This window comes from Diadema antillarum, unplaced genomic scaffold (assembly GCF_040938485.1).
Source record: "Diadema antillarum isolate AM-2024a unplaced genomic scaffold, OU_Dant_1.0 seq00000764_RagTag, whole genome shotgun sequence".
Lineage (NCBI taxonomy): Eukaryota > Metazoa > Echinodermata > Echinoidea > Diadematoida > Diadematidae > Diadema > Diadema antillarum.
Window position 1 is genome coordinate 1,134,628 of NW_027271654.1, and position 24,566 is coordinate 1,159,193.

General features: G+C 38.9%; 1 protein-coding gene across 1 annotated transcript in view; it reads left to right on the forward strand.

Moving 5' to 3' along the window:
* The window catches only part of LOC139738678 (PDZ and LIM domain protein 5-like), a 113,686-nt gene that overhangs the window by 50,779 nt on the left and 38,341 nt on the right, over positions 1 to 24,566 (forward strand). Inside the window, exons 3-6 of the mRNA XM_071649301.1 lie at positions 13,201 to 13,282; positions 14,778 to 14,974; positions 15,979 to 16,115; positions 20,599 to 20,767. Of these exons, the coding sequence (XP_071505402.1) occupies positions 13,201 to 13,282; positions 14,778 to 14,974; positions 15,979 to 16,115; positions 20,599 to 20,767 (585 nt within the window). The remainder of the gene's footprint in view (positions 1 to 13,200; positions 13,283 to 14,777; positions 14,975 to 15,978; positions 16,116 to 20,598; positions 20,768 to 24,566) is intronic.

The following is a 24,566-nucleotide window of genomic DNA, read 5'->3' on the forward strand; positions in this document are numbered from 1 at the left end:
TCTGCATTCATTAAATCTACATAATGTATCTGTGTTTGGGGAAATGTCTGCTTTAAAGGGAATCTCTCGTGTGTTGTTTGGTAAATGGTGAGAGCACGCACCTGGAGAGAAGAAAGCTATTAAAAATTTGTCACCTCCTCCAGGCCTCTGAATGGCCGGATGACGTAAGTGATACCCACACTGTCTCAACCCAGGATCAGACAGCTGGCCTGTGAGATCACGCCTTCTTCCATGACATCATCATTGTTGTCTGTCAGCTCCCTTTAAAAGAGTACTTGACAGCCCTCTGGACCTGTCAGTTAAAGGGATGGTATAGTTTTGGTTGAGATGGGGCTTCAGGTTTCAAAAAACTTCTGTGAGATAATGAAAAACCTCTTATGAAATATGAAAGAGCATACAATTCTAAGAGGAATTCAAAGTTTATTTTATGAAAATTGGTCTTGAAATGACTGAGATGTCCAAAAACAAGGAGGTCCTAATAAAAGTTGTTTTTGGATATCTCATCCATTTCAAAACTGATTTTCATCAAATAAATGTGAATTCCTATTGAAATTGTATGTTCTTTAATATAAAAGTTTTCTAATTAACTCTCACAACAGTTAAAATCTGAATCCCCTCCTCAACCAAAACTATACCATCCCTTTAAAGGCACAAGTTTGATTTGGTGAGTTTCATTATCTATGTCTATCCGACATGCCCTCTTATTTGTGACAATGAGTATAAATAAAGATCTATTCATCTGACTGGAATATAAGTTGCACTTTAATATTAAAAATTTTGTCTGTAGTCTTTTAAACATAAAATAAACATTGTATGATACTCCTCCAAACAGGCCTCCTACAAACTTTAATATAACACTGAATGTTGGTAGGCTTTTTGTCGTTTCAGGTTTAGTATGCATACATGTATGTCATAATTGAAACATTTTGAACATGGTATGTTTATTTAATTACCAATCATAGTATCCCCAACAAGACATTTTTAAAGGTTGCAAGAGGCTTCCAACTCTTTGGAGAATTATTGAATTGTATTACCTGCCAATGACAGTTTTCAGAGAAATACTATAGCTTTATGGATATGTCTTTAAATTCTCATGACTAGGGCTTTTATGCAGTCGGCACATGTCCAAGTTTTTGAGACAAACACATGAATTGTAGGTCACAGCTGTGATACTTACCCACGTGTGTCTGCGCAGTTCTTGACATACATTTATAGTAACCTGAATATATATTTTGTTCAGGTCACAGGTTGTCTTGCAACAGTTTTGTTTTGCTACCAGTGTTTTTTTTTAAATTTTTTTAAAGGTATATTGATAGGCCCCTTTGTAGATGCGATAAAATCTGTGGTTAAATTTAGGGATCCATGTTTCACTGAATGGTCTAAATATCAATGAGCCATACATAGTGCATCTATTTCTGATAGACACATTGCAATATGTGGAATCCAGAATGCATTTATTGTTGCCATATCAGGCAAGCTCCTGGCAAGGTATCTGGCCCTCAAGAACAACATTTGCCATCAAGGTATACAGATATGATTTGAATTAATGTCAGTCAAGTTGTCTGTTGCAATTGATATTACTTCTAAAGTGTCTGCATTGTATAATGCCACTGAAATTTCGAGTGGCTTTTTAAAACATGGGGGGGGGGGAGCCCTCTTAAAATAAAGCATGAGGAAAAGGAAGGGCAACTCTGGGGCATACTGCTTGTGGGTGTGACAGAGGGGTTGTCAAAGTCTCTGAAGGGGTGTTAAGTTTGGGAGGGGGTGGAGAGAGGGGAGGCAAGGGGAGTGGAGAGGTTGCAGGATTGCACATCATTAGCAGCAGACGTGTAGTGGACAGGAGGCCCGAGTGCCAGATTGGGAAAGATTGTACGGAAGGAAATTTGATTATCTCCTGTAATCTTCTCTGTCAATATTTATATCATATCTGAATCATCACCCAAGAGTTACTGTGTGTACTGTTGTCCAGCCAGTTGACAAGCCCCTTGGGAGTTAGCAAATTGTTCGGAGGGGGGGGGGGGGTAGCTTTGATACACACATGGGGAAGGAGGGGGATTAGTGTAAAATTATCATTACAAATATCACTGTTAGCTCAGAGATGTGTGCATGTGCAATTTGTAAGACATCAGCCCATAAAAGATGATACAAACATACACAAGAGATGTGTTGCTTTAATTCATGTGCAGAAGGGCACAAGTGCCATCCAGGGTTGCATAGGCATGTCTATCCTGTTTTTCCCAATAGTGGTTTGCTATTTTACCCTATGAATGAAATGATATGCTATGTCCAACTATCAGAATAAACATATAGAAATGTTAGAACCTGGGCAGGTCTGTTTCTCAGGTAGTGTGCTAGCATTTAATGCTTTCTCATGGAGTGAATTGCATGAGGTCAGAAGAAAAAATCTAAATGATTTAGTATGTTCCATGGATCATATGATAGGGGAGGCTGTTTCAGAGGCTTCCTGTAAGCTGAAATGTGGTGTTTACATCAAATGTCAACTTCCTCTGTAAGTCATTCACTCCGTTGATCACAAAAGCCACTGAATTTCGAGATGAAACTAAGCAGTTAGAGATATGATAGATGCATGTTTTTTTATGACTTGAGTAAGTAAGTCTTTCACCTGTTAACAATAAGAATGGAATGAGGCACGGCTCGCATACTTTACCCCTCAATAGATTTGAATGGAAGTAGAGGATCTACGAAGATGTGTTACATTCATAGGATGCTGCTGATTGTGTTGTATCTTATGAATAGTGACTGCAGTATCTCTGTGCATCTTCAAGTTAAAGGTAAATGAACGATGAGAATTCAAAGACCTTTGAGGCAGTTAATGATGTATTGACTCTAGAGTGCATCAAATGTCATTATGTAATCACAGTGTGTTGAAGGTTAAGGAAGACAGGATGTAAGCTGTGTTTGTTTCTTACTGTCTCAGAGTTAAAAGTTGTCCATGGATACCAGAAAGAACACATTATAATCATAATGGTATGCTATTTCCGAAAAATTTTGAATTGTATCATTTGTGACCATTTTTATGACAGGTGGACCATGTAAAACTTTCCAGAAAAATATACCTGAGAACATTGTTTGGAAGATGGTTGTAGGTGTGTGGTATATATTGTTAGATGGTTGATCGTATCTATACATTGCAGAGGAACATATCCCACCCATGATGCATCAGCATGGCAAAGTATTTAACCAATAAGAGTGATTTGTCTCGTACTTGATCTGCTTCAAGCCAATCAGATTGCGGAGACTGTCAAGCCCTTAAAGTACACTTCTGTAAAATAATCTTTTAAGGTGAATGGTAATAATTATCCTGGAAAAAAAAAAAAAAAAGGTATGAGACTGAACGTGCCTAAGGCTAAAGGCAAACTTGCGAAGGAGACTTGTTTGCTCTTTATTATACACAGGATTTTCGCCAAACTCCCCCCTGTGTGTGTGTGTGTGTGTGTGTGTGTGTGTGTGTGTGTGTGCTTGTCCAAAATTGTGGAAACATGTAGTTGTGCCTGATCTGGTATCTGGTCTACTCGCGTAATGGCCGAATCTTTCCTTCCTTCCTTCCTCAGAGTCGACCACTTCCCTCCGCAATAACGATTATCACCATCAGTCGTGTGGATGGGTAGATGTCACCCCAAACCTGCAGCAGTAATCATGTCATTTCAAACTTTGGTGGTAAACTAAAAGGGAGGGTGGGGCATAAGGTTTGACAAATTTCTGATATTGCATATCTTTATGTGTTTATCTGTTGTGTATGTTTGCATTTACCTGAAAGAAAAGAGGAAGTTGCTTTGGAAATTTAGCATAGACTCAACTCCCACATTCACAAGATATGTCTTCATTATGTACTCTTTTTTTTATTGGCAAAACATATTTTGAAAGTTCCAGCTAAAGTTACATAAACAGTAAAGTTGTGATTTGTTCAATCTCATACTTTTACTGCTTCAAAGATTCTTAGAAATCTTTGCTTGGAGTTTCTTTGCTCTGTAACATGCCAAACAAATCTGCCAACAGGCAGAAACTATGATGGATTTGGATAGCCAATAGATGGAGATCTTGCATGGTTTAGGTCTGTTGGCTGTAGACTAGCTTGTAGTATGGAAAGGAGGTAGTCAAGTGTTCCACTTATTCCTGGTGGCAGGAATGCATTGATATCTTTCACATCCAAGCACTTGTCCAATCCTCTTGAGCTGAGAATAACAGTTAAAACTATCAAGAGAGCTCTGCAATCATCCATAACTATTGAACTTGTGTTCATCCTCACCAAGTAGTTGATTAGTTGCACAGCATTGTTAGTTTGACTGGTATTGTGGTAGACAAGAATGCCTGTGTCTGCTTATTATGAATATCTGTCCACTCTTAACAAGAGGGGCAAGTAATCACCATATAATCATCAACCTCTCTTTTTATAGCCAAAATGAAAAAAAAAAAAGTAATCAAACTTTTAATTTCGTTGGTAAGAAGGCCAGTGCACAAGTCACCTTCAACTGGCATGTTGATAATGTAGTTGATAATGTCCATAATTGTAGAGTTAATTTACAACCCATCAAGTTCTGGGCAGTTTTGTTGTGGAAATTATCATCCTTTTATCATTAATTTGGCACCTCTGAATTTCACTGAGTAATTTGTGTTCAAGACAGATGAGATGGAAGTATACTTGGCATGAATTTGCATTGAATCAAGTATTTGAGAGGCTTTGAAAATTCTCAAACTGAAACAAAAGATGATTTACAACAGCAACTGTGTACTCTCTGCCTGTAATCACTAACCTTGCACTTAATAATGTAAAAGTAATATCAGATACCTGCATTATCAAGTCACTGAAATGTACTTTCTGGAACCAGATGGCTCTAGGGTACCAGGTATGCTGTTCTTTGCTGATCTCTATAGAAGAAGGTTTGTCTACTTTTCTCCGTCAAGTGATGGGATTTGAAGATAAAGTAATTTGTGCTGATGATCTTGGTAGCTATTTTCTCAGCCTTGTTTGTTAACACAGATCAATATAGCGCTCATGGAATGGCGCAATATGTCAAGTGATTGGCCAATAAATCCAAGTGATATCAGGATACAGGAAGTAGCCTCCAGTGACACACTAACAAAGCACACATCTCAAGATGAATGAACGGATTCAGACAAGGTCAATGAAAAGAAAATGGACCTGTGGCAGATAGAGGAGAGTACCAGTGAAGATAGCAGAAGAAGAGATTTAATCAGGGAGGTGGAAGAGAGATGGAGTGTGCTCTTCTGAGTTTCCTTTGAAGTCATGCGTGGCCCCGACAGCTTTTTTTCCCCCTCCCGTAATCCCATTACTCACGCTCGGCGCACTGCAAGTCGTAAATCTTGTGGCGGAAATCACGACGCGAAATGCATTGTGGTCGGGGAATAAAATGGCGTCCTACGGTGTAAGCACAGAACTCTAGAGTGTATTCTGTAAAGCAGTGGTGTAAGCAGTGGTGGTGGTTCTGGCGATCGTGATTTTGACGGAGACGAGTTTGTTGAGGAGGAATTGCTTTTAGCAAATTCAAAATCACATTGACACAGCAACTTAACGAAATTTGATTTGCAATTGAAACTGAAACTCAGAAAGTTAGTTGGGCCTTGGCTTGGAAATTGGAGGCCAAGGCAAGGGCAAGGCTCAGGACACTGTTTAATAGCGCAGCGTCACCTCAGGTACGCTGCCTAGCAAAAGCATACCTAACGTTAGTCCTAGCTAGTAGACTCTAGTATTTCACAAACTAGAATCTAACCACTGTTAAACGTTAGATTCTACTAGCTCCAGAGGTGTACTCTACTACTTTTTAATTCAATTTTTTGTAACGTTAGCATGGGGTAGAGTCAAGCCGATTACCGGTATTTACCGATGAATGATCGACGGAGAGTGAGGCGAAACACTGTATACTAAGCTCTGTTTTTCCCCCTAAAATATACTTACAGCATCATACATCTAGGCGTTTATAGATATCATCTTTAATTCTCTACGGAAAATTATTATAATCAAGGCTGATATGTCTAATTTACACTTTTTAACACTCAACTTTCCATTCCAATATATATTTACTAGTAACTCAAATTCACCGAAACAACGGCAACGAACGCTGTCCCGACGCCTACGCGGCGGCCCTACAACAACCCGACGAGTACGCTGAAAAGCCCCAGCTCGCTCGGGTGCAGACGAAAAAAAAAAACCGCTTCGGTCTCTATGAAGCACTACTTTTACACTCGAACTGTTTGAAAACACGCCCGAACACGCTCATGTAACTTATATCATTTTGAAGATCAAGGTCAGCCCTACCTCTCTAACTATAAGAAAATTGCGGAAATGTGTGGGATTTCTCATAATCGATACAGAAACAATATGATGACATCTCTAGCGCACAAACCTTACTGCTCAGTAACTCCGTTGTTTGTGTACCGATTTCGCTGGTTCAAACGGCAATCTCCTCAGCACAGTCTGCTGAACCAGCGAAAGGTATAGACATACTACGCTACCCAATTCTTGAGCCATAAGTTGTAGCTTTCGAAGGGGGACGTCTTTCACTGAATGTAATAGACTGCCAAAATTTTGAATATGACGTCATATTGTCGGTGCCACGCATCGCTTCAAAGCCCGATTTTTACGAGCGTGTGTTTATGGAAGGCCTGGAAAGGAGATCATGTTGCGTCACTCTAGTGCGCCGGAGGGTGATGGGTGGACCGATAAGGCCAGATTTTGACATATTTATCACAGAATGAGGGTTGGATTTCAAGAAGTTAATCGGTGTAAGACCACTTGATTTTTTTTCTGAGGGAAGCTCTCAGAGTGCCATCTCCATTTCTTCCACCTCCCTGATTTAATTAAGAGAGGAAGCTTTCAGCACGTGAACAGAGCCCAAGCTCTTGCAAGTCTAGGGTTCAATACCCAAGAGAAAGGGGAGGGGGAATGTGATTGGCTCACCCAATTAATTACCTGGTAAAGAGGAGAATGTTAAGATTATATCAGTGAGAATGAATTGGCTCTACTTTCCCTATATGGCTGTCTAATCAGGATTGCTCTCCTATGACTTCTCTGTGCATCCTCCCAAAGGCACTTGTATGCGATGATCTCAGGAGCATGATGAGTCTTGTGGCCAAGAGTAGCTTAGGTTCAAGACACCGTATGCCTCGCTTGTTACTTTCTGATGGTGGACTAGTATTTGGCAAAGAATGCTCCCTTCAAGATAGCATTGTAATAGAATTTTTTCCTTCTTGCCCCAAAAGTGCATGTGGGCAAGTATACCCATTAATATTTGTCCCACAGTGAGTTTCAGTAGCCATATATGGTGAGGGGCCAGTGGTTTCATAGAATCTTAATCAGTATTTTATGGTGCCGTGATTATACCCCACTGCTTTGAAATTACCTAGGATGTGTCTAGCTATGTGGTATCAATAAGATGGGAAATAATGTCTTGAGGAGGAAACCAAATTTCTGAGTTGGAATATATAATGTACATCCTCTATCATATGGATGTATACGTTAAGGCTGATCACTGATTTCAGTCCCACCCTCTTCCTTTTGTGTCGGGGAACATGCATGGACTAAACAAAGGACTTGCACAGCAGGCTCGCAAGTCGTGAGTCGACTTTGACCCAACAGACTTGGCTTCTGTCTAATTGTACAGGAAGTCCAACCAGGATGCAAACTGTGTTTCTTGAAATCAGACACTGCAGTATAAACCCACAAGTGGCTGCCACTGTTGATTACCACCACTAAATTATGGAATGAAACTATGTAGGACAATGTCTGGTCAGTACTTCACATGCTGTAGTCCATAAATATTTATGTCCTTTTTCTCACCAAGATCCAACCACTTCCATGTTCATGGTCAGTATAAGATCGACTTTATCAGCATTTATCTTTTCTCCACTCTCTTTATCGACATCCCTGTCCTCTGATGGCATTGATGCCAAGGATAGGCAAAGAATGTTCATTGCCAAATTGTAATTAATATCAACAATTCAATGATAATGAGATTTTTTTATATGTACAGGTAGATGGTAGCAGTGATAGCTGTTAGTGGGTGTTCTCCCCTCCCGATAATGAAATACTGTATACGTCAAATATTTCGTGAGATTTTTATTTTCGTGAATTTCACGAGTCAGCTGCTGTTCAAGAAATTAAAAACATGCGAAAATATTAACTCTAATGCCGATATGAATGTGACGCACATTTCTCCGTTCAGTACAGGACTCCATGATCGCGAATTTAACCACTCGTGAAATTGTCGGGAAGTTCCGATTCGCAAAAATTTAGACTCGCGAAATATATGGCGTATACAGTAGCCTGTTCTTTCAAATGGCTCTCGGATCCATATGTACTACAAGGAATTGCTAGGACATTTTGGCAGCGTGATATTGATAAGTTGGAAAAGAGAAAAACAAACATCTGGTAGCCCTATATCCAATGGCACACTGGAGCTTTGCAGTGACAGACAAGATCTTCATTTCAGAGCCGTGAGAAGGTGATGAGCTTGCCAGACTTGGGATGATCATGTTTGTGAAATGCCCCTTCATCTGGAGCATTAAGGTATGGGGTCAGGAAATGCGATTCTACCGGAAACTTGTTATTGATAAACACAGACTACATTTCCCACAATTCCTGGGTTGCTGTCTTATCAGCTCCAACTCTTGACTGCTGCTGCTGCAGGGGCACGTAAACCTGTCGTCAAATGATAGGTAATGGACATATGCGTAACACAAATCATGTTGAAGATTCACATGTCTTCAGTAGGCCTGTTCTTACTTACCCGAAACAATTTTTTTTTTTCTAAATTGATGTTCGAAATATGATACACAAAGCAAATGATTCGTGTGATGAGTGGACACAAAATAATCAGTGATTGTCTGGATTCTGATTGTGGTGCAAAAATTGGCCCATCTTGATTCTTTTATTTAAAAACCTAAAGTTGCAGTAATTTGCCTTGCACGGTTTTTCTTCATATTACACTTTAAAATGTCATTATTGTTTTTTTTTTTTTATTAATCTCATTAACGGTGTAACTTAAAGCCCTATTAAGCTCCAATGAAGGTGCTTGGGGTCATGGTTTGGTCATTGTTCGGGCATGGGCAGTTTGGATGTTTAGAGCGCTTTGCTTGCAAGTAAATGAGATTTAGTGTGAACAGCAGCGAATAAAGTCAATGTTTGCATCGTGATCCAAAAATGATGATTTTTTTGTATGTGTACATGCCCACTGTGTTTAGCTGGATGAAACTGACTCTTATAACCTAGGATGCATTCAGAAATTTTATCAGCCGTAGTATAAAGGCTAAACAAACAAAAAAAAACCCCAAAAATATAACAAAACAATTTAACAGAAAAAAATGGTTGTCATCTTCAGTATAGAAAAAATAGGAGAGTGTGAAAAGAGAACTTTGCCTCTTATCTCTGAAATGAAAGGGGGCGGAATGTTAGAGTTGGAGAGTGACAGTGATCTTGCTCTCAGATTTGCTTTTGTTTTTTGTTAGTCTTTTCCCATGACATATATCATCTGCAGAGTCACAGCTAGCTTCTTTGTAGATTTTGGTGCTCTTTATGTTTAAGGGACTTAAGACTGTTAAAAATTCAGTAGGCCTATCATGTCTGTACTGAAGATTTTTCTGAAAAACAAAATGCTGAATACTATTCTAAATGAGTAATGATATCACCTCAATGACTACGTGGACTGGAAACTGAAAAGTTGTATGAAAAAATAAAGAAACTTGAAGCTTAGGAATTTTGCCATGAGGGTTTAAGTCAAAGATCTTTAAAAGCTCACACACAAATAAAGTAAACTGTCTCAAAACCTTTATCATTGAAGAGTTTCATGTTGTAAGTATCTTGTCTGAAATTGTCCATGACACTATTATGTGACTTCAGGTAATTATGAAGGGACAGGGAAATTCTTTTACTCCATCAATAACTTGGACTCATAAAATATTCCAAGAAATTCCCCATGGCCTGCTTATGTTCCCCTGATTTTGCTCTGATTATTGAATAAACTACACATCTTGCATTTCACCCATACTTAGCACTTATTTTTCCCGTGGACTGTATTTAAGCTGGTCAGTTTCAATTCGGAAATCATACAGGCTGATCTACTTCCCACCCCCAACCATTAGTGCAGAATTTAGGAGTTGCCATCTTAATTGCTCCTCGTATTTCAAGGTTACCCCTGGAGGGACATGTGCTAGGTCATTGTCAAGTGCCGAATGTAGGTTGACATGATACCAATTGCTGGATGCCACCACCAGGGGGTCTGTTTCGAAAAAGAGATTCACAATAATTGCAAGCTGTAGTAATTGCAGTTGCTATGGCAGCAGCCATTAAACAACCAATTAGGTGTGAGTTATTGAATTTTTGCTGGAGTCATCTGCAATTATTGCAATGTATGATAATTGAAAAACATCTCTCTGAGACACAGGTCCCAGGTGTGACCTTTTAGAATCAACATCATAATTTGCCATTGACATTGTATGCCAGAAAGACTACAATGGTAGTGAAAGACTTAAAAGGGGTATTATAGTTTTGGTTGAGATGGAGATTCAGGTTTTAACCTTTTGCAAGATTATTCGAAACCACTTTTATGACATATTAAGGGAGCATACAATTCTAAGACGAGTAAGAGGTATTAAACGTTTATTTGATGAAATCAGTTCTGAAATGGCTGAGATATCCAAAAACAAAGAAAAGCAAAGTGATCCTAATAAAGTTGGGTTTCATCTTTTATTAGGGTCGGTTTGTTTTGGATATCTCAGCCATTTCAAAACTAATTCTCATAAAAAAAAAACAACTTTGAATTCCTTTTCGTATCATATCCTCTTTCATATTTCATAAGAAGTTTCTTGTCATCTCACAAAAAAAAAAAACCCAAAAATGTTGGAAACCTGAAAATCCATCTCAACCAAAACTATACCATCCCTTCAAGGCTCTTGATGCTACAGCCTCACTGCAGGCTGTATGCAAATATCACTTACCCTCTTCAGGGACTCGGCTCCAAAAGCTGAAATTCCATACGGCTTGACCAGATTATAAAGAGTACGAGATGACAGTAATGGCCATAATGATGAATGGCCACCTCAAATCAGTTTGAAAGTATCATCTCAACAAACATGTAAATTCTTCTTCATTAACACATATGGTATTGGATTTCTTTTCTTGAAAATAAAACAACTGCAGAAAGATTCAAGATTCTGAATGTAGGACACACACACACAAAAAAAAAAAACTTTACTGGAAGCTTACAAAAGGTGACAACCTGACAATGTAAGTTATGGGTCTTCCTAAATATTTTACGATTAGGTGTTCAAAAATGAAAAGTAAAGGAATCTTTTCCCCATTTTTTGTCTTTCCTGATGCATATTGGAATGTAATATCTTGAGTGTGATTAGAATTTTAGACAAGTTACTACTTGCATATGAGACATGAGCAGGCAGTGTAATATCCCTTCATTGTAATTTACGACAGGAAACCAGTTGATCAAAACAGAGCAAACCATATTTTTCTTCAGTGGGGGTGGGGGGGGGGGGTAAGGGGATGGTAAAGTCAGTTTCCAAGGAAAATGGTTGAAAATCATGTCTGCGAATGTGAGCTGTAAGGAGATATGGCCGACAGGAAGAGGGAAGTTGTTGCCCGATATGGGTGTACACAAACTGAGCGGGCGAAGTCATTTCCTGAACTCACATCCTTGAACATGCTCGTATCTCTCCAGTCTGTGAATTTCGTCTTATCTCAGCGAGACAACCACTGTCATGGTGTGTGTGCACCACTCAGCTTTATACACTGACGGAAGTGTCTATAAAGACCAAAATTGCCTAAATCTGCCGACTATTGTCCTAAATTGGAAACTAGTATGATATATTTGTCTCAGTTTTTGATATCATTTAAGCTGAATTATGTATTTATTTTGGAGCAAGCGCCATGAGCGCCTGACTTGGCGGATACCGGCGCTCTACAAGACTTCATCATCATCATCATCATCATCATAATTCACTATCTTTGAAGAAATGTGTCATACAGTAATCCAGGAAATGTTTTGTCCATAATAAGGTAGAGAAGCTCTACGTCCCTGAAGCCTTAAATTGTGTGATTGTGAGAGATAAGTAAATCATGGAAGCTAGTTGTTGGAAGAAGGAGATATTTATTTCATACATTACATTCGTTTCTCCAAATACCTCAGGTTGTAGATTATGTTATCTTTCATACAGTGTAATACTTTGTTCAGAGTAAGGGTACCCTGAACTTGTACTTATAGATTATGTTATCTTTCATACAGTATGTTCAAGGTAAGGGTATACAATAGAGTGGAAGTTTGTGTGCCTGCTCAAAAAAAGATTTAAAAAATGCCCTCTTTGCTTTTCCTTTTCTTATTTAGTGCAAGTCCACACAGACAATGTATTTATATGTGTGTCTGAGAGGAATTATATGCTCTGACATTTGAGTTAAGTTGTATCTGAGTACACTACATGACATTCATAACTCAATAAGAGGTGAATATTGTTCACTATTTTTCTCTTTTGCACTCATGTTTGAATGATGTGCCAAAGTTTATAGACAACAAGCATTTACTTAGTAATCTGTATCTTTCGGTTTCCCTCTATTCTCTCTTAAACGGATGTGTACAGTTTTGGTTTAGATGGGGCTGCAGGTTTCCAACTATTTTTTTGTGTGTGTTTGTGAGATAATGAGAAACCTCTTATGAAATATGAAACAACATGTAATTCTTAGAGGAATTCACAGTTTGTTTGATGAAAATTGGTCTTGAAATGGCTGAGATATCCAAAAAAGCAATCCTAATAAAATGTGACAGACCACAGCTTGTATTAGACTCTTTGTTTTATTTTGGGTTTTTTTTATATGTCAGTCATTTCAAAACCAATTTTCATCAAATAAACTTTCAATTCCCCTCAGAATTGTATTCTCAATAGTCCGTAGAGTGGTTTTTAAATATCTTACAAAACGTTAAAAGCTGAATCCTCACTTCAACCAATTCTATACCATTCCTTTAAAACAAATTAAAGTGATCTTCATGTACCATTGTTCATGATCTACCCACCACTTTATTATACATGTACCTTCACAATAAAAAGTACTTAGCAGTGACTTTCCTTTTTGTCTGTTTGATTAGTAGAGCATAGTTTCACACTACTTAGTTAGTTTACAAAGCTGATGTTCTTTTGTTTACAATTATCATTGATTCACTTCAGGAGTCCCCAGGCCACAATCTGGGCCCCAGAAGTCAAGCAGAGTGACCAAGGTTTCAGTGTGTCCCTCCAAGCAGACAAACAGGTTTGTTATTTAACCCATATACTCCCAATAAATAGTCGTTCCCATAGATATGCAATGTGCCACACCCAATTCCCATAAGCAGCGGGTATACTCATTTTAGACTCCGAGTTCCGTCATAACGTAAAAACATATTCCACATGGCAGAAAAACACGGTTATTGAACTCAAAAAGTCATAGACCAATTTACTTCCTGTGAACGCTATTGTCTGTGTGGGCAGGGGGAGTTCAAAGGTTTGTAAGATTCGAAAAGAGCATTTACGTCAAGAGAAGGAATGTTGTCTAGATTCATACAATACAGGTTCAACATTTGTTCAGGGCATTATGTAGGAATATGTTTCCCCTCCAGTGGTAGCTACATGTAGAAGGGAGAACAGCACATCTTCCCTCGAGCCATTTAATTTCCACCTAATGGTTTTTTGCATTCCAGAAGGTTTATGATATTTCTCAAGATTTCATTCGTGTGAATTCAAAGAGGGGTGACGCCTTGCCAGCCAGACATGTTAGAATGTGGAGAGTCGTGTGAGGTTTAGGAGTACTAGTAATTCGTGTCGTCTTGAGGGAACCGCCAAATATTTGCCAGGTGTGAGGTTTCTGGAAAGGTTGTGACATCGCAAGGGACTGAACAAATAGATTCAGTATCGGGATGGTGGCCTAAAGGTCCAATTCAGTTCAGCCACTTCTGCAGCTTACTCTGTAGCTCTTTGGGCAGGTTTGAGTTGTAGCTCAACACTCATGTATGATTTTTTAAAAAGACAATTTTTATTCTTCAAATCTTGCTTTTGCCCAGTCATGTCTAAAATATGTGTATGTGACTGAATTTAAGAATGATTAGAAAGTAAATTTTAGTTTAGATCAAGGATTGTCATAAAATTGCATTTCTTCGGAAATCCACTCTTTCCCTCCCCTTGGGAAAAAAAAAGCCAATCGGTAATTTTCAAAAGGGAATTGAGAGGAATAAGAAACTGTATATTATGTAAGTTAATATCAAAGGGATCCTACAGAACCAGAAATAACATTGTTTAGCTCGTTCCAACTATGAGTTCTGTATTGTAGATTATCACAAATGAAGCTACAAATGTAGGCAGTATTATGGAAAGCGATGACGCAGAGGTATGATGACCAATGTTATGGATAGTACCTGAACCATTTCTTTCTGTTGTAGAATAAGAATGTTTCTAATCATCAAAGGGAGCTAGTAAACGTACAAGCAAGTTGGATCAGCGGGGTGGATCCAGGAATTCCGTAAAGGGGAGGCGCCTTTACTAGAGGGGGGCAAGCCCCCCATTTTTCATATAATTTCTTTTGTTTTAGCAAAAAATAAAGAGCTGTGGGTGCGCGCCCAGGTGCGCCCCCCTCTAGATCCGTCACTGATCATGTTAAGTAGGTGATATCTAGCTTTACAACTGTTTGTTTTGATGGTTTGAAACTCAAGGTCAGATGAACCAATCTCACTAATCACAAACTGGTCTAACATTCACTGGTGTCCGTCCCACAGAAATTTACACACGCCGGGAGCAGCCACAATGTGAAACCCAGGCTCTTCCCTGGAGCGGGAGGTGGTGGAGGAGGCGGGGGAACCGGGCCGACGCCCGTCCATAAGCAGTTCAACTCGCCTGCTGGCATGTACTCCCCCCAGAACCTCGCTGATTCCTTCAAAGGGCAAACGGAGGGCCTGTCAACCAACCCTGGGTAGTAAGTTGAAACCCATCCCTGTCCCTTGGTGCCTCTGTCCACTTAACCCTCTCGGCACCAAGACCGTGAAATGCCAACAACATTTGAATGCACTCTTGTTGTCAGTGGTAATGATTGCCTTAATTTGGCAGGTACAAGACCCTAGTAGAATGGCTGTCAACAAACATGCTTCCAAGGCAAATAGGAAGCAAGAGATATTTGTTACAATTTGGTGTAAATGAACAAATTGTTTTACATCATTTACATTGGCATCCTAGAATTTGATGTTTTGACATATACCTAGCAAAAACTGGTTGACCCATTTCTATAAAAAATAACCCAAATCTTCCCAGATATAACAGTCAAGTAGTGTGCACTGATGATTAGTATACATATTATTTATTCAATATATGATTATTTTTTGAAGATTTCTTTGTAATGTTACATTCATTTTGTAAAAAATGCAGCAATCATATCAAATCACATCAAATCCAATAAAATGAAATCACTGGAACCGCATATAAACTCTACAGTTGTAAATCTGGATTATAGTTTAATGTAACCCAATTATGGAGGTCTTTGCTAAACCAAGTATTTAAAAATGCTTTCTTGTTTGACTAAATACAATACCGGTACTCTATAACTTTGCACCATTTTTTGTATGAATATAATCATACATGATTACCATACTCAAAACATACATTGTATATGAAAGAAATATCAAGCTGTCATTCTTAGTATTCTGTGCTCTTCCAATAGATGTTCTTGAACATTTATCAACAATTGAAGGTGCAGATGAACAATCTCAGTGACAATCTTAAAGTCACAGAGTAAGCCACATTTCATAAAGAATATTTTCTTAATCTTGATTTAAAATATCTGCCATAATTCCACGCTGTGTACTCTTCTGGTCATTTGTAAGAGCATGTGCCATTCTAGGTCCTTGTCTACACTTCCCATATCATGAAAGATGTCAGTGGTTCTGAATGATGCACACTTTGCTTTCTCTCCCCACCCCACCCCAGTGCAGACGACCTTCCCCCACCCCCGAGCACCTGGCAGCAACCCTCGGCCTACCAGAGCCAGCGACCCGACATGACCAACCCTGGGGCTCAGTCTAGGAGCTTCCGCATGGTGCAGCAACTAGCCCACGACAATGAAGGTAGGGCAGCTTTGATTCCTGCCCATCTGGTTGCCAGGAGCAACCCTAACCCAAGACAGGAGGACAAAAAAAGAAAAAGAAAAAGAAAAAAACTCCCTCTATGAGAGCAAGTGTTGTAACTCTTAATGTGCCAGGCCCAAAACCCCTAACGTGCCAGAGGTTTTTACCTAACGCCAGAACGTTTCGAAACTGGACCGACAATGAAATTTAAAACTGCCATATCTCTGAAACTATTGACTGTTTTGAATTGAGTTCTACACAACATATATCAAGAAATGTTTGCTCTTTGGTGTCATGCAGTCAGTTTGCCACAATATCTATCTGAATCTGAAATATTGCAGAAATATTTGATACATCAAAAAAATTATTAGAAATTTTTGTGTAGTATGGAAAAAAAGAGTCAGTCTTGTTTTTTCTTCAATGGAACGCTCCCTTGACTCTGTGAGAAAGTTTTAGAGCAACATTTCCTCTTTCAAATGATAACAAAATTGCCTTCTAGAATTGTATGATTCCAAAGATACTAGCAGTTTATTTTGTCTTAGCAATTTCTCTTTCTGCCTCAGTAATTCATTCCCAAATCTGAGTCCTTTAGTCCCAGATAATGTATTTGAAACTAAAGTAATTGTCCCGGGCCCTGGAATAGTGTCTTTTGTCCACCTGAGAAGGAAGAACCTGCTAATCCTCCTTTTGTCTACGCGGACCGCGGGCGGGCGTACTCTATTGAAATCGGCAGGCCTTTGTCTACGCGCAATTCCTATGCTAGCGTGGGGACGATTAGTGACGTTCACCAAAACAAAAGGATGAAAGACTTGACCGACGAACGAAAGCTGACCCTCTTTGAGGGACAAAATCAAAGCAGCTTCCCGCAGGACAGCGTCCAAGCGGAACAATGCGAGTGGAACCGCATAGACAATACACGCAGAGTCAATAGCATACACACGCGTGGTTTACCTATGAGACTTTTGATCCATACACATCTCGCAGAGGGTGCGCCCGCTGCGGATTTTCCCGATGTGAAAAAAATACATCTAGCTGAAAAATCATGTATTTACTCAAAATTTTCCTATGTAAGCATGCTCATATTTTTAGTGGAAGCGATGGCTATGCTAATCAGCTACCAGTACATATCATTGGCAGTTGCTTGGTGTAACACATTACGGTACCACAAGAACTTAAATGATCAATGCTTTTCTCGCTGTTCTTAGTCGCCGATCGGCGACCATGGCACGTCAGGACTAAGGTCGCCGTTCGGCGACCATGGCACGTTAAGAGTTAAGAAGTGCATACTTCTCAGGACAGAAATTCTCTCTGATACATTGAAATTAAACAGATCAAGAAGACACAATATCCAGAAGTCTTGCAGGATCTTAGTCACAGCATGACCCAACCTTTGGGGGGATGTCAGGTCGTTAACTTCTCCCTCTCCCTCCCCCCCCCCCCCTTTTCCTTGTTAGTCGTTGTATAAATCAGAGCCTTTCAGGAAAGACAAAACCATGTCAATCAGAAGACCAATTGATTATTTCTACTTTCCCCAAATCAAGAAGCTCAATGAAACTAGTAAGTGAAAGCAAGTGGCACAAATTGGACTCATCAACAGAATTCTTGGAATTTTTGTCTATTTATGGCTACCAGATAATATCGCACATACTTTGTAGAAACAGCTTAAAAGTGAGGAATGTTTACATATTTGCTGTTTTTGGAAATCCAGAGGTGTTAGTATCATGATGCTGAGTACCAGCTGATGACAGAATTTGATATCAATCTTTAAGTGTGAAGTAGACAGCTACTACTCTGCAGTCATGCATTCTTTCTATTGTGGCTGTCACTTTTGATAGATTTTCCCCACTCTTGTATTAAAGATACATTGATATTGTCCAGACAACCTCTGAAAAGATGTGAATGTCAGACATGAAGGACTGCATAAAAATTCCAACAAAAGTATGAAAACAAAGTCTGAAAGAATATGACAGAAACTGCACTAGTCCATTATGGATCGTTTAAAAGTGAATGAAATCTAATATCATATGGTTGAAACTTTCCATTCCTAATGTGCAATGTTGAAGCAAGTCTGTAAAAACGCAGGACCTTACTCCAAGTAGATGACCTTATATAGGCATAACAACGTCTCCCTTGTCTCATGTGCACAGCTTATCCTCTTTATGTATGATATACAAGATTCAATGAAGTAACAAATTTCTGCTTTACAAACAGTCATATCCATACTTCGTCAGCGACAGATAACTATACCTCTAATTCCGCTAATACTAGTAAGCAACTCATAAATGAATGTATGTCATGGCATTAACAATTTGTGCCCTCATACATGAACAAAGACATACAGGTATCATACTTATTGTTAAGCATGATGTTAGGATTCGTTCACGTTAGGATTCGTTCACGTCATGATTGCGATTTTACTTTAAAGTTATGCGAGAGCTTTAGTCTTACACCGTACACAGAGAATGAAGCAATCAAGTCACACAATTTGAGTCAGTCAGCACTGCTGAGTTTGTGATCACAAGTACAAAGAAGAATAGGGATCTTTACCCAGATGTGCTTCCCTGCTTGTACACATCATCCATTAACTAAATCAGGAAGTGATCATAAGAAAAAATGTATGTTTGTCTGTGTACATCAATGTTAATACTCTTGAGGAGGTATCCGCGCTGTAGATCGAGCTAGCGCATGTGGGTTTCTCAATCTTTCTAGGCCTCCTGAAGACAGGCTTTCACACTCCAGTATACTGCAATAAGATTTACAAGGATGCCGCACATGCGAGTCCTTGTACCACTGACTAAAGGGCAGAGTTCCTAGAATCAGTTATCTTATAAATCATTCAAACAATGATTATGAAGACTTACAAGCCAGCGAGACATCTTCACGTCATAAATAATCCAGTCATGGTAACGCAACGGGACATTCAATCCAAATGATATGACGTAATGCATTAATCTTGTACAGATGTGATTAAGAATTATCACGTTATTATATCACTGCTCCATGCCAGTAGTACACCTCACATAGTCGGTGCATAGAACAAAATCCATTTCGTATCATGAACATCCGTGTGGAACTCTTTAAAATAAATAAAAGTACTTACTGCTGGTAGTCTCCGTAAACGGAAAGAAAGCCTGGCTTCAAATGGCGCCATAAGATTGACACAGACATTCTTAGAAAATAATTGATGGAGAGATGTGTAGTTCATACCTCGACCACATTCCAGCTGAACCTGCCACACTTATACATGTTTCCAATATGAAATTACTATCATTCATTCAAAAAATTATAACATTTGCTTAGAAATTATAAAAATCAGTAAAAAATCATACAAATTATAACATATCAAAAATTTATAAGATTTAATTGGAATTATAAAATGTATTTGTATTACAGAAAAATGTTTATTTATGTAAAATTATGAAGATTTAGAAAATCAATTACATATTATGAAATTATAGATTATGAATTATAAAATTACTATCATTAAACTCTAGATCGATGGCTCACTCATGGAATCTGGCTCCTGAGGAACCCATTCATTTTTCTTATTGATCATCAACTCCAATGGCATCCCCCTTCTCCGCTCTCTTCAGCAGGGATCCAACTGGGATAAGATACTCCTCATCATAATTTAGGACTCAGTCATGTTGAATTGCACTTCCACACAGTCCTTTACCAGCAGTAGCAACTGTTCTCCTTTTGTTTGTTTTGTTTTTCTTCTACTCACAACTGCGGCTCCCATGAAATATCACCGCCTCCTCATATGCAAGATAATGACTCAAAAAGTACTACCAGAATATAAAAACGATAATATCTTCACTGGGACAACCACCATCAAGAACATGGCATACAGAATGCAGCTAATGCACCTTATGTGTACTGTTCGTACCCAAGTGTGCATACCTAATATTAGTACATGTTGCTTCCCTATTAAAATCACAGTTCTGTTTACGTCAAAATTGTCGGTTACTGAGATTTTAACATTGCATAAGTATCGTATGATGTTGTCTGCCCTATATTACCTCAACTAATTTCAGACTAGTCGTGAATGTACTTGGGCAGTTGTCTATGGGAAATACGTGTTGTAGCAAAATCAGCCCATCCTCAACGGGTTACTGTAAAAGTGGAAATTTTCTGATTTCGCGCAACCAGAAACTAGCGCAAAAATAAAAGCACGCAAATATTTTTGCATGCCATATGTTCCACTAGTTAATGACCTGATTCCGCGGAATAAAAAACATTCCAAATTCGTCTTACCCGGCCAAGCGCGAAAAATTACTCGCGCAAAAAAATTCACGTTTACAGTAACATTTTAGCCATAGTAATGTTTTAGCCATGGGAGAAGATAACATGTGATCCATTACCACACTATCATGTTCATGCAATTGTTGACTTACATTTGTATATACATGCTTGTGACTTACCTATATGATACTAACAAACATGACTTTTTCTTTATCATTGTGTTTGATTTGTTTCACAGCATACCCAACTCCTCCAGCGCCATCACAGTCCTACAACCCGCCCCCTCCGGAGCCGTCTTTTAGGCCGAGTGGAACCCGCAGTGTGAGGGCGCCTGTCGCCAAGCCATCTGGTGGCGCCAAACCAGCCGATGCCTTGCCGGTCTGCCACAAATGCAACAGTAACATCATGTGAGTTGGTTTGGGCTTGGGACAGAGGAATATAGGTGAAAAGTAGGGATGAGGATATCTGGCTAGTAGAGCTTCTTTACTGATTTATTAGGAAAGAAAGTGACATATTTTCAGACCAAAAAAGTAAGGAACAAATACCGTGGACACTCTGTTTTCCCACATTATTAGATCAACAGGAGTACTATTATACTTGATTGACAAAATGTACTCAAGGTTTTGAAAGACCTGGTGGCATGGGAATACGAAGCAGGAGGAAGGCTTGCCCAACTTGGATATATTCAAGAATCCCCATAACGAATTGTTAACAGCTTTAATCAGTGATCTCTTTGTGAGTACACATACAGCCAAATATCTTGATTAGAGTCAGCACATTACCAATGAGCATAGTTATATGCTTTGATGCACACATTCGCTGATGAGCAATTCAATTCTACCAGGCCTACGCAAGTCATGGTTTTCAAATGTACGGTGGTGGGCAGCGAATGAAGCTTGTCTCCCCTCGCAACTAGATCTGTAAACCTCCTATTCAATGACTTTTTAAAAGGCCAATTTTGTTATAAGTCAAGACAAGAAAATGTACTGTATATGAATTTTATGTTTTTTAGGCTAACGTTTTGAAAAAATTGTTCTAGAAAGGCTGCAAAATGTGTCGATTTTCCCTCACCCGCGACCTCATGATTCGTCAAGAATTCAGCTACTGACTTGATGACGTCACTGTGTGTATGATGCATCCCACTGGTGTAAATGCGTTGGCCGTTGTATATGAGTTTGTGTGCATTTTCAGTCACGGTGAATGAAGTTGTTCAAGCAATCTGATTCTTTGTTGTTGACGTAAAATGGAGTAAGTGAGACGATCTCGACCTGAATTTTGAAGTCTGATTTTTGAATTTTGATGGAGATTTTGGGGAGCTAGAGGACGCGGAAGACAGCGTGCAAGTGGCAGAAGTAGATGGTGGTACCAAAGCCCAGCTGTATCAGCATTGCTCCCCTGCATGCTGGGAGGGTTGAGGCCAATGAGATGGGTCAGCTTGAGTGAATGCACTGGACAAACGGGCGCTTATGTCCTTTTGTATCCATGTAGATATCTCAAATGCCACAGAACAAAATTACATCAAAACCACAGGATGTACTTAGCAGCTTATTTCCAATTACTCACATGAATTTGAACAAAATCGAGTGCTGGAAAGTGCCACTCGAAACAAACACGATCTTTGTGATAGATCACGGCGTACGCTGCCTGCACAATCTGGAACTGAGATTAGCTGTCTAATATTATATGAACGAGGACGTACAGCGGGAGCTAAAAACCAATGTGCAACGATTGTAAACAGTCTAAAAGCAATCGCTCGCGAAGAACAAGTTGTTTTGAAGGATAATTGAGCAATGACATGAAACTCACATGGATATTAGATAAGCAAATAAGTATATCCCATGATTTTGGTGAAATTTGGGTTTCTGAAATTTGAGATATCCACATGGACAGTACATGCCATGCATTGTTTGCAATTCCTATTCAGAATCTCCGAAGCCAAGCTGTATATATACACAATTGCACCACTACCTTTAACATTAGACTACAGCCTGTCCATCCAATGACAGGTCTACTGTTTTAATTTAGTGTTTACATGGTAGGCCTACCTGTATTGCACTTATTGACTAGTATATTTGAAATAGAAAATCAATTGTCATCTTAGTAAATAGACCGATGTTATCTGTCTGTTCACGCTTCTTATCTAACGATGGTAGATCATGGTAATATAGTCAGTTTTGAGTAGAGACAGATCTCATATCACTTTATTGCTATGCAGGACAAGGTCTACGGCCTAACTTATAGTGCAGATCCGTAGAATTTTCGGCTAAAAACGCCCTAAAAAGGGCATCTCCGCATTATTGAATCTGGACTAGTGAAACATCTAAGCCTGATCTATTCCTAATTGATGTTTGGCTGACTGATTTTATGAATTATTCCGAAAAAAAAAATCATGTTTTCTTTTTCTTGCACAGCCACAGCGTCAGCAGGTCTGGCAGCTGCCTTCCAAACACAGCGCCGTTCAAATAACCTCAACTGCATCCATGCTGCTCTGCGCGCACGCTGTTTTGCAGTTCGCCGCTTGCTGCTGGTACTTTGTGCACATACTTACGTGGAGTACAAAAGAGAGCTGTGAAATCGTAACTGTCTCATGCTCAGAAAAGCAAAAAGAATGCAGCTTTTGAAGTGCGTCTGATTATGTCATGGTTAGCCTTCGGGTATCAAAATTTATAAATTGACATTGTTCATGCTCTTAGCTTTCTATAAGATATAATTTGCCATACTTCAAATATTTAAACAGGTAATCGGTTTAACAAAATCACACCTGGTGTAGGAGGTATGTGGCACAGTACAGGTCACTGAACTTTGACTGAAAATTTTCCTTTCCAGCCCTTAATTTTGCTACATGTAGGAATGTCCAGCAGCATATAATGTCGTAAGAAAGCAAGAAAGGGATTAGGCAATTGTTTTTGTGCAATAATTATGTGACAGGTGAACGTTTGAGGTCAAGAGGTCATGATAAATGAAATTAAACTGCCTGTAATGTGGGGCCATGCTACTAATGGAATATAATGATCATGAGATGTGGCAGATGTATCTCAACCAATGAGTGTGGCAGTTCCATTGCTGTGTTTTCTGCACAGATGTGAACTGAGTATAGTTACTCAAAAAAACTTTGCTGTCATGAAATATGAAATAGCGTGAAATAGAGTGGGGAAAAATTTCTGTTAAAGAAGACATCTTATTTCTTTGGTTAATGTATCATTCTGTAGCTTCATTAGTAGTAGATGTTTTGCCACCAGACATGCTGAATGACCAGGCTTTCATCCTCTTGCAAGTTTGGAATTGTGGTTTGATTTCAGAAAGTCTAAATATTCGGTCATCAGCATTCTATTTCACTTTTGACCTAGTAATGAGTGCACAATATTTTATTAAGCATTTAATGAGAAAATGCAGCGAGGCCAAAGAGGTATTATATTTCTGCTGTGGGTTCTTCATGTCTTCAGCTGTAAAAGGCTTTCCGAAAAGAGTATACTATTTCACTCTCACTATACTGTTAGATTTTATCTGCCATAGAGATCAAAAGCATTTTCTCTTTCATCGAGCTTGGTCGACTCATAAGATGCTTTCACCTTCACAGTCAGTGTTCAATGGCATTGAGTTTTGATGTTATATGAATATTACTTCAGAGAAAGTGAGACTCTGTGGGATTTCTGACAACAGATATCTGATTACCTGAGACTTATTGGGATTGGAATGCACACATGTTAATTTGAGAGCATGCAGACACAGTCATGTTTAAATAAAGGGATGGTATAGTTATTGGTTGAGATGGGGCTTGAGGTTTCCAACATTTTTTTGTGAGATAATGAGAAACCTCTTATGAAATATAAAGTGCATGTACATGTAATTCTAAGAGGGATTCAAAGTTTATTTGATGAAAATTGGTTTTGAAATGGCTGAGATATCCAAAACAAGAGGAACTTTGTTTTTAGATATCTCAACCATTTCAAAACCTATTTTTATCGAATAACTTTGAATCCTTTTTTAATTGTATGCCCCTAAACATTTCAAAAAGTGGTTTCTAATTATCTCACAAAAAATGATTTGAAAAAAAATCAAAAAAAAAAAGATTAAAACCACAATCTTCATCTCAACCAATATTTACAATACTATACCATCCCTTTAAATGACCCTGTGCATTGTTGCCACCTGATTCTGAACATGTCCTCACAGCAATAAACTCCGTATAAAAAGGAACTGACCAGT